The sequence below is a fragment of the Anolis sagrei genome, chromosome 4 (assembly GCF_037176765.1).
Source record: "Anolis sagrei isolate rAnoSag1 chromosome 4, rAnoSag1.mat, whole genome shotgun sequence".
Lineage (NCBI taxonomy): Eukaryota > Metazoa > Chordata > Lepidosauria > Squamata > Dactyloidae > Anolis > Anolis sagrei.
The window spans coordinates 59834124-59844775 of record NC_090024.1 but is presented as its reverse complement, the minus strand read 5'-3'; the positions used below and the strand labels follow the sequence as shown (position 1 = coordinate 59844775).

The 10652-nt window shown below is 40.6% G+C and overlaps 1 protein-coding gene across 2 annotated transcripts in view; it reads right to left on the bottom strand.

The window, feature by feature from the left end:
• Window positions 1-1979: 1979 nt before the first annotated feature.
• The window catches only part of TMEM241 (transmembrane protein 241), a 60120-nt gene continuing 51447 nt past the window's right edge, over window positions 1980-10652 (bottom strand). For both annotated transcript variants that reach the window (XM_060775168.2, XM_060775169.2), the window contains exons 14-15: window positions 9233-9297; window positions 1980-3736 (exon numbers count right to left, since the gene is read on the bottom strand). In XM_060775168.2, coding sequence (XP_060631151.2) covers window positions 3676-3736; window positions 9233-9297 — 126 coding nt within the window. In that variant the 3' untranslated portion in view covers window positions 1980-3675. The remainder of the gene's footprint in view (window positions 3737-9232; window positions 9298-10652) is intronic.

Below are 10652 nucleotides of genomic sequence, written 5' to 3'. Positions count from 1 at the left end.
TATGTGAGAAAGAACATTTGGGAGGCAGAGTTCTAGAACAAGAAGAGAGTTGGGATATAGAGTGGCACAGCTCCAAATCCTCAATCCATGCCGCCAACAAGATAGCTGTCAGGTGTGAAACCAAAAGTAGGAGTGAAGACAATTCCCTCAGCATGAAAGATACAGAGGCCACCATAAACCAACTTCTGTTTCTCTCCATTTCAAACTGGCAGATTGCAAGAAGGGTTGCATAACACTTTTCCCCAGTTATTTTTTTCATAGTATCTGCTCAATCATGTGCCAATTGGCATTTAAGCTGTATAAGGGTCCATTTGTTTTCTGCTGTGTGAGACTTCACCTATCTATCTATCTATCTATCTATCTATCTATCTATCTATCTGTCTGTCTGTCTGTCTGTCTGTCTGTCTATCCACATAATAAAAGTGAAAACATGTATGTGTGTGTCTACTTACACAGACAAGTTCCTGCTTCCACAAACAGCTATAGCTCCCACTACTCAGGAGAAAACCAATGGCCCTCCCTCCAATCACATTGCAGGTTATAGTGAGTGCCATGAACATGTACAAGAGATCTGCCAATGTCCTCCACAAACACCATACTACCCACCACCCAAGTTAAGGCTTTCATAAGGGGACGATGTCATCCTGGATTTTATATGTTTCCTTCACCACAGACATCCCAGTGTTTTTCTCCATTGGTGTGGAATTTGCATGACCCCACCCACTGCCTCTCCCTTAAACTTTTCCTATAATTTCCTATAATTTAGCAAACAGGATGTGATCAACAACCGAACACACTAGAGAAGTTTGGGGTGAATTCACCATGTTATAGGTACTGGGAGGCATAGTTCACCTGTAATCTAAGTGCACTCTGAACTCCACCCACGATGGACTTGGAACTAACTTGGCACACAACCCCCATGATCAACAAAAATACTGGAAGTTTTTGGAGGGATTTATAGGAGTTGCAGTTCACCTACATTCAGAGCGGACTATGAACGCAAAAAATGATGGATCTGGACCAAACATCACATGTGTACCGGATATGCCCAAATTTGAATACTGGTGGGTTCTGAGGGGAATTGGCCTGGACATTTTGGAATTGAAGGTACTGAGATTTATAGTTCACCTGCAATCAATTAACACTTTGAACTCCACCAAAGATGGAATTGGACCAAACTTGGAATGGAGAGCCCCCAAGATCAGCAAAAAATATTGGAGGTCTTGGGGGGAAATTCATCTTAATTTGAGGGAATTGTAGTTCACCTACATCCAGAGAACACTGTGAACCCAAACACCAATGGATCTGGATCAAACTTGGCACACATCCCTGATATGCCAAAATTTGAATTCTGGAGGGGTTTGGGGGGAACTGACCTTCCTTTCTGGGAGTTGTAGTTCAACAACATCCAAAGAAACCGTGACCTCCACTGATGATGGACCTGGACCAAACTTGGCACACAGAACCCATATGGCCAACTCAACCTACCAGTGGGGTTTGAGATGACTGACTCACCATAGTGGGAGTTGTAGTTTACTCTACAGCCAGAGAGAACACTGAACCCCACCCATGATGCATCTAGAGCAAACTTGCCCAACATAACAAACTTTAAGTACTGATAGAGTTTTTTGGGGTTAACCTGGCATGATGTGAGTTGTAGTTCACCAGTAAACTTATGCATTTTGCACAATTAAAAATGACTTTTTCAAATAATCTGGGCAATGCTGAGTACTCAAGCTAGTAATTGAATAAAGCAGAAGACTAATGTTTTGAGGGCATGGAGAATAGTAATAACATATTGGAGTTCACCCAGCTGTCTAGAAGCAAAATGGCTGGTAGGGGAAGAAATTCAAAGGCCAATATGTAAACAGCCTGCATTCAGATTAAACCATTGCAGATAAGCTTCAAAACCATAAACAAGGACACTATGGTTGCAGCAACTGTGTAGAGGTCAAAAAATGTAGCAGACATTGCACCTCTTCCAATTCAAGATGAATGTTTATATTTCTTATAATATAACAAAACAAATGCAAGAAAAAGCAACACAGAAGCATGAGTAAGAATGATTTGTTAATGATTTTACATTCAGTGTAGCTTTCATGTAGTAAAAGAATTGTAGCTGGGCTTTCCATGGGTCCCTGGACACGCATCAGATCATGGTTTCATGTTCTCTGATGAGAACATGGTGAGAACAAATGTCTCAAACTTGAACTCAACAAGTCAGACTCTGACCTTTGGCAGCATAACGCAGAGAGTAGAGCTGACGATGGAAGCATTGGAAGACTTCCAATAGCTCCATCTTACTGGTGGATAAATCAAATCCATGCTGGTTACAATTAGATTTACTTGAGATAGCAACAGGGTGTTCACAGTGTTTAAGGTCACTCAGCCCTTGGTCCCTACCACAGTCCCTAAAATATATACATATTCCATAATAAAGACTTTTCTTGTGCTATGAAGCAGTGGTGGATATTTAGTTCCCTTCCTGAGAGCAATGTGCAACTCAATGAAGGGAATATCCTACAGAATGGGCACTTTTTTCCAAGGCATTTCAGAAATTGCTTTTGCTTTCATGGAATATGGTTCATCCATGCCAATTCTCCATGTACTTAAACTCAAGGCAGACAGGAATACCTTCTATTCAAGTCTGCATAGATATAAAACTTAACCACTTAATCTTCAAATAGTCATGACATGAAAGGTGACTTTAGCACAGCGCTTGCTTCTCTCTCTCTCTCCATCGAGGCTCAGGAACCTTTAACTCTTCAGATGTCTCTCAATTCAGTTCCCATCAGCCTCGGCCACCTTGGTCGGTGGTGAAGAGTCATACAGATAATAGAGCATTCATAATAGCATAACACCTTTTAAAAGCCCTGTGATGGCTTCCGTTGTTTCATTGATGAGATGCCACAATTTTCAAATCCAGTCAGATTTTCCGTACCTTCCACTCACTTTACTGAAGTAACTCAGGGTACAGCAAACAATGTGTGAGGGGGACGGGTCTTACAAGATGTCAATATATCAGAAGTATGGGAAGCCAGATATGTATTGTAATTGCAACGTTCTATCCCATGTAATCCACAATTCCTCCATGCTTTTCCTTCTTTAGTTTTTGTTGACGCTGTTGTCAACATTGGATATCACACAGGGAAGGAGTAAACATACTAATAACGTGTGTTGTAAGTTAAAATGAAATACTTTCACCCCAGGAATTTGTAAGAGACTTGCTAATTCTGATCTATAAGGAATAATATAGCTTGACATTACATCTTCTGGTAAAGAGGCTACAATCATTGATCAGAGTAGTATAGGAGCGATCTATACAGTATGGAATGTGTAAATAATTTTGAGGAGGGAAAGATTTGGGCCTAGCTGACTCCTACAATGTAGTTCAGCTGACAAAACAGTTAATCAAACTTCATCACATTGTGCAGAAGAAGTAAGTAGGAGGTATTAAGATTGTAATCCTATACAGCTACCCAGAAGTAAGTCCCATTGTGTTCAACGGGTTTTACCTCTGAGTAGATATGTATAGGACTGCAGTGTGCAAAAATTGCCTGCCTGCGCACTCTCTCCTGTTATTTTTCACAATCACGTTCTCTTTTTAGCCATTGTCAGTGTTACTTCTGATGAAAATTATTTCACTATTTTCTTCATTTTCAACGACCCTTGCATTCACGTGCCATTCCTTTCAGTGTAAAGAAGTAAGACTTCTGCAAATCCTGCAAGCAAAAGGCTGTGAGGAAAACAGAAAAGAAATTTTACAAACAGCAATTTGCATAAATTATGCATTGTTACTAAAAGTCATCAATTTCTATATAGACATATTTCCTCATCATTAAATACATTAGGCCTCTGTAACCATGGATTCTGCATACACAGATTCAACCATCTATGGCTTGAAATATATATATACATACACACACATACACACACACACACACACACACACATATATATTCCCAGCCTTGGAGTACAACAGTCCTTTAGGTTTGCCTTTTGGAATATATATATTCTCCAAAAGGCAAGGCTGGGAATCACCTCTGTACTTAACACACACTTCAATCCAAGGTAAATTAGCAAAGCAGTTTATTGAAGAATATATATAAAAAATTCAGCAAAAATAGTATAAAAAAACCAAAGTCCAAATATCAGGAATAATCCACAGAATTCAAAGTACATGAGTAGCATCAAAAACCAGGAATACAAAGGCAGAATAAATCCAAAACATGAAATTCAGGGAAACATGGAGGATGGAACTAGAAATCCCTTGACATGACAGAAGTTCTATATTCAACCACCAACATTGCCTCGACTGGTGAAACAGTCTGCTGGTCTTGCTAATATAGACAGAAAATTATGCCTTCTCCCCTGGGAAACTGATAAGGACTTCTTGGCTAATAGGCATCTTGACTTTCATAAACCCTCCTGAGAAGCTCTGTGTTGACAAAATGTAAATCTCCTATCTAACTGCTCATTAGTCTCTCCACCTGGACTTTCATTTTCATCCTCTGAGCTCAGTTCCGTTTCTGACCTTGCTTCCCTAGCAAGCTGCCTTTCTGGAATGTAGCCTTCAGACAGAGACCACTCTTTTTCAGGGCTTAAAATCTTTTGCTGGCTCTCCTGCTGGTCTTGCTCTCTTGCAGACCCAGAATCCCTAGTGTCATCAGGCTGACTAACAGGCCCAGAATCCTCAGAGAGATCATGTGCAGGCACATTAAAGGCTGGACTACAACAAGCACACAAATAGAATTTGGGTAGGCCTTGGCATCCACAGAGGATCCTTGAACAAACCCCCAGCAAATACAGCCCACTATAAGTCCCAGAAGATGGAAGTAATGTCAACAAGATGCATTAAGTTTGGGGAATAATGTAGGTGTGACACAGTTTGTTTTCCACTGTAACACAATCACTATTAAAGGTGCCTCTTTGCAGGGAGGGGGTGCAGTGAGTAAATTGTTGTAACTTGCTGTTTGGGAAGGACAAGGAAAAGTGTGATGGTTTGCCTTAAATCATACCAGACCACCGACCATTATTCTCCCCTCCTTTTTCCTTTAAAGCAAAAGCCCTGCACAACACACAATTGCACAGGAATGTCGCTTAGAAGAGTCAAAATCTGATCTCCCAGTGCTCTAAATCACTGCTTCTTAAACTGGGTCCCAACCTCAAATGTTCAATGTTGGGGTCACAAATAATTTGGCAACGCTAAATGATTCCTGAACACTGCCTAGTAGCTGTTGTAGACATTTACACAAATCTGTTGTGCAGTGTTTACATGAACTCGGCAGAAGATGCTTCGGCTGTACTCCACAAAAGGGAAATCAGCCTTGCAAATGATGATTTGTCATCAGTAAATGTTTGATTTTTATGCCTTTTTTCTAGGTCACGTAAAAATGTCTAGTGCCAAAAGGGGTCCCGAGTTGAAAAATTTATGAAGCCCTGCTCTAAATTACATGGAACCCCTCTGCATTTATAGGAAATCTCCGGGAAAATTGCTCTCCAAGTAAGAAAGATGGAAACACATGAGTGAGGGGTGGGGTGTGGGTTTCCTTTCCTTGTATGTTTAGTCTATATTGCCTGAAAGGAAGACTTATAGCAAAGGAGAGATTTGAACCCGTCTCACTCCTGCTTAAATGCAACATTATAGTCTGCGTGCCATGATCTTGTTTTTGGCCATTTTTTCCCTTGCATGTCAAAAGTGGAGGTATTTGGAATCTTAATTTTGAGTCAAAGCAGAACTGTGCAAAGAATAGCAGCTTGGCATTCTTAATATAGCAAGATCACCAAAGGAAAGGGCCTTTACAATGCATTGGGTGGATTTTTTATTATCCCTTTACATAACTGTCTGCCAGGCGGGTGCATCAAACAGCGGCAGCCATCCACTCACCGAGGGCACATCCCCAGCTCTCGGCATCGGTCAAACATCATCGCTCAAGCCGTGACATTTCCTGCAACCCTGCACTAATCTGTGTAACACAGTCTGAACAAAGGAATCCAGAGGTGGCTTGGGTTCAGCAGCAGCACTTTTTGTTTTGAAACACTCCATATATCTTCAGCAAGGACAGGTCGTGTCTTCTAGTCCTTTTCTAACATCACATTCAAAAAGTAATAGCAAGATTCTGGCTGAGTTCCACTTCCCCTACAACAATTCAATATTATGCCCCCACATTTTAGCCCCAAGGCTTAGTTTATGAAACAGCAAAGCCTCTTACCAAACTTTATAAATAAAACAAAATTTTGTACTGTTTGTTCATACAGCCTTCCCCCACATCCCACCCCAACAGGGGAAGTATGCAAAGCTGTCTGGATTTTAATAGCATTATGCTCACTCAAATTCCTAGCTTCCCTGTCGTTTTTGTAAAGTGCGAAGTTCCATTGTTCTTGAAAAAGCAGATTGTTATATAACCACGGTAGAGCACAATCATTTCATAATTACACAATTATTTTTATAAATCCAAAACAAGGAGACAAGAACTCTGAATATTGACACCCTTTTGCTTTCTGCAGAAAGGGACACAGCCATTGAGAGAAACTGGGTTGCTGTAGGTTTTTCAAGCTGTTTAGTCATGTTCTAGAAGCATTCTCTCCTGACGTTTTGCCTGCATCTATGGCAGGTATCCTCAGAGGATGCAGGCAAAACTTCAGGAGAGAATGCTTCTGAAACATGGGCATACAGCCCAAAAAAACCACAACACAGTGATTCCAGCCATGAAAGCCTTTGACAATACATTGAGAGAAACTTTGAGGGGAAAAAATCCTGGGACTTACTTTGCACTTATCCCATTCCCTTGTCCTATTGTTTACAGACTGACCACATTTACATTTACAGTAGCCATTGGTTATTGAGCGCTGTCATACTGAGTCTTAAGTTGTTTATATGCCTATATGTTTTGTTCCACTGCATTTTACATTATGTCTTATTTTATGTTCTGTTTTTAGGGACTTTATGCTGTGTGTAAGCCACCCCGAATCCCTTTAGGGAGGTGGTGGAAGGATGCAACAATAAAGTTGTTATTATTATTTGAAACACAACAATATTAGTGCACAGCAAACAAGGCCACTATGCTAGCTGTTGTATTGGATCACACGTCAGACACTTCCCAAGTGTCTAGGACTGTGTGATGTATCGGTGAATAATGCATGCAGATGCGAGTAGGGCAGCCTTTTGCAGCTGACAGATGGTAATTTTGTCAGCGCCAATTGTGTTTAAGTGTGTTTAGGTACTGCACCCAGCATACCAATCACCACTGGGACCACCTTTACTGACTTGTGCCAAAGTATTTTCAGTTCAATCTTTTTTTTTCAGTTCAATCTTTAAATCCTCATATCATGTCAGCTTTTCCAGTTGTTTTTCTTCAATCCTGCTGTTGCCAGCATCGATGATGCATACTTTGTTTTTTAACACAATTGTGAGGTCATGAGTATTGTGCTCCAAAACTCTGTCAATCTGAATTCGGAAGTCCCAGAGTAGTTTGATGTGCTCATTTTCTATTATTATTATTATTATTATTATTATTATTATTATTAGGAGCCCCTGGTGGCACAGTGGGTTAAACCCTTGTGCCAGCAGGACCGCTGACCAACAGGTTAGAGATCTGAATCTGGGAAGAATGTGGATGAACTCCCTCTGTTAGTTCTAGCTCCCCATGCGGTGACATGAGAGAAGCCTCCCACAAGGATGGTAAAACATCAAAACATCCAGGCGTCCCCTGGGCAACGTCCTTGCAGATGGCCAATTCTCTCACACCAGAAGCAACTTGCAGTTTCTCAAGTCACTCCTGACATAAAAAAAATATTTCTGAATAAACAGGGATAGCATCAAAGTTCAAAGTTTACAACGAATAGTCTGTTTACTTGGATTTAAACAGCAACAACAGCAATATTAGCAACAGCAACAACAGCAGCAGCAGCAGCAGCAACAACAACAACAACATTCCCTTCCCTTCCATCCCCTTTCCTCCTATGGATATTAAGAAATTTCCACAAATTTCAGTGCCTACTACTAATGCTCCACATGAACCTAAGGCTGAACTCTGTTGGATGAGTCCAAAGTCCATCAAGTCTCAGCATACTTATCCCCTGCAGTGACCAAACTGGTACCTTTGGTAAGCTAAAGAATAAGATGGCAAAAAGATGAGTTGTACTTTACTACCTCTGAAAATATTGTGTCCAATTCTGGGCACCACAATTCAAGAGAGATATTGACAAGCTGGAATGTGTCCAGAGGAGGGCAACTAAAATGATCAAGGGTCTGGAGAACAAGCCCTATGAGGAGCGGCTTAAGGAGCTGGGCATGTTTAGCCTGAAGAAGAGAAGGCTGAGAGGAGATATGATGGCCATGTATAAATATGTGAGAGGAAGCCACAGGGAGGAGGGAGCAAGCTTGTTTTCTGCTTCCTTGGAGACTAGGACGCGGAACAATGGCTTCAAACTACAAGAGAGGAGATTCCACCTGAACATGAGGAAGAACTTGAGAGCCGTTCAGCAGTGGACCTCTCTGCCCCGGAGTGTGGTGGAGGCTCCTTCTTTGGAAGCTTTTAAACAGAGGCTGGATGGCCATCTGTCAGGGGTGATTTGAATGCAATATTCCTGCTTCTTGGCAGGGGGTTGGACTGGTTGGCCCATGAGGTCTCTTCCAACTCTTTGATTCTATGATTCTATGATTCTAAAATCAACTTCATAGATACAGCAGCCCCTGAAAATCTCTTCCTTGAATTTTTCAGAGTCTCCTGTAAAGCCATATAATCTTGTAGTGGGTAAAGCGATACTTATGTTGTGAGTCTGCTATTACCATCCATTTTGCTCTCTCATGCTTCAGTCCTTCAGTTTCCTTCTGCTTTGTTTCCCACATGGTACTTCTAGTAGTAGGTCTGTCATTGGGCAGAATGAATTAGCCACTGCGGGCAAGAATTTGAGGCATTACAAATTTGGTTGCATTAATTCATTATCATGGCATTTCTATTATCAAGATTGTGGATGGGATTAGATTTTTCTCCCTCAGGTCTAACTCATCTTCTGGTTATCTTTTTTAGCACTTTGTGCCCTTTAACAGGGAATTAGGTGGGAATTATATCTGCCTTGTCCCTGGCAGCAAAGTATCTTGGACTGGCTTAAACTACAAGGCAACTCAACAACGGTGGTTCAGCATTTAGAAATGAAAAAACAAAGGAACATAGTATGGACATCCAGAGGAAAGGTAGAGTAAGCGAACTATTTTGTGTGATATACTTACCAACAGACTGTAGGTACATTCACTGTAATTTCAAAGAAGAATGGAGACAGGCCAGCTGTGATAACCTGTAAAAATAACAAGATGGGAGTTGGTTGCATCCATTTCTTCATAGTTAGGAACAGCGGTGACACAACAGGAAACGAGAGAAAATTACTCCTTGGAAAGGAAATTCACTCCTGAAAGAGCTATTATGGGGAAAAGGTGTCTCCACTGGTGATTTATCACCAATCCTTGTTTCCATAGCAAGTCAAATTGGTCAAAATCCAATTATCACAGGGGTAGAAAGTGAGGTGAAATCTTCTGATCAGGGGCACATACAGCAAAACAAACATCACAGGGCTGTTCATCCTTCCCTATGCTATCCAAAGCTGTATCTATATAAATAAAAATGTAATGTTCGTTTGTGGGATTAACAGATCTCAAAAACCACTGGACGAATTGACACCAAATTTGGACACAAGACACCTAACAACCCAATGTATGTCCTTCACTCAAAAAAACTGATTTTGTCATTTGGGAGTTGTAGTTGCTGGGATTTATAGTTCACCATATATATATATATATATACAGAGAGAGAGAGTGAGAGAGAGTGTGTATATATATGGCTGGAGTTACACTCTTAAAATGTGCCTGTTCTGACTTACAAATAAATTCAACTTAAGGACAAACCTATGAAACCTACTTTGTTCGTAACTTGGGGACTGCCTGTATAGAGCTGTATTGTTAGGTTGAATCGCTGCCATTCTATACTGTTACCTAAGCCAAAACCTGTATTAAAAGCCTATGATACGAAAGAGGAACAAAACATAGTTGATATCTCATGTACACTAAGAGAAAGCAAAGTAAACAAATAAATCCCGCATGCCAAATTTGTGGTTGTTGTTGTTGTTTTTCAGAAATGCATAGGGATTATAACATTTAGCTATGCAAATGGAAAACAGATTCTTCCTGCATGAGATCTGTTTTTCCTCTTTTCTAAATTTAGCCTGGGACAATTGAATGATTTTATATATAAGCTTAGCTTTATTTTTAATTAATACACTGGGTATATTTTCACAAGGAGCATTAAAAAAGCTGAAACAAGTAATCTGAGTTTTCATGTTAACAAGTTTGTCTAATGGATGTTGAGTTTAGATTAGGGGAACTCAGTACACTGTGAAGTTACTGTTCTTCTCTTTGTCTCGACCTTGGTGTCCCCATGTCATACTGGGAAGATCCCACCACTGGCAGGGCTGTAACCAGTTAAGAAATGGGAGCAGGAGGGAAAGTTGTTGCTGGTAATGAAGGAGGGCAACAAAGGATAAGAGGTAGGAGGGGCTGAAGTCAGTTTTTGGCTCAGATTACTACGATAAGGGATTTTGCTCAATGCTTTGAATGCTGGAGATTCCAGGTTTTGCTTGATAATTAAAATAATTAGGCA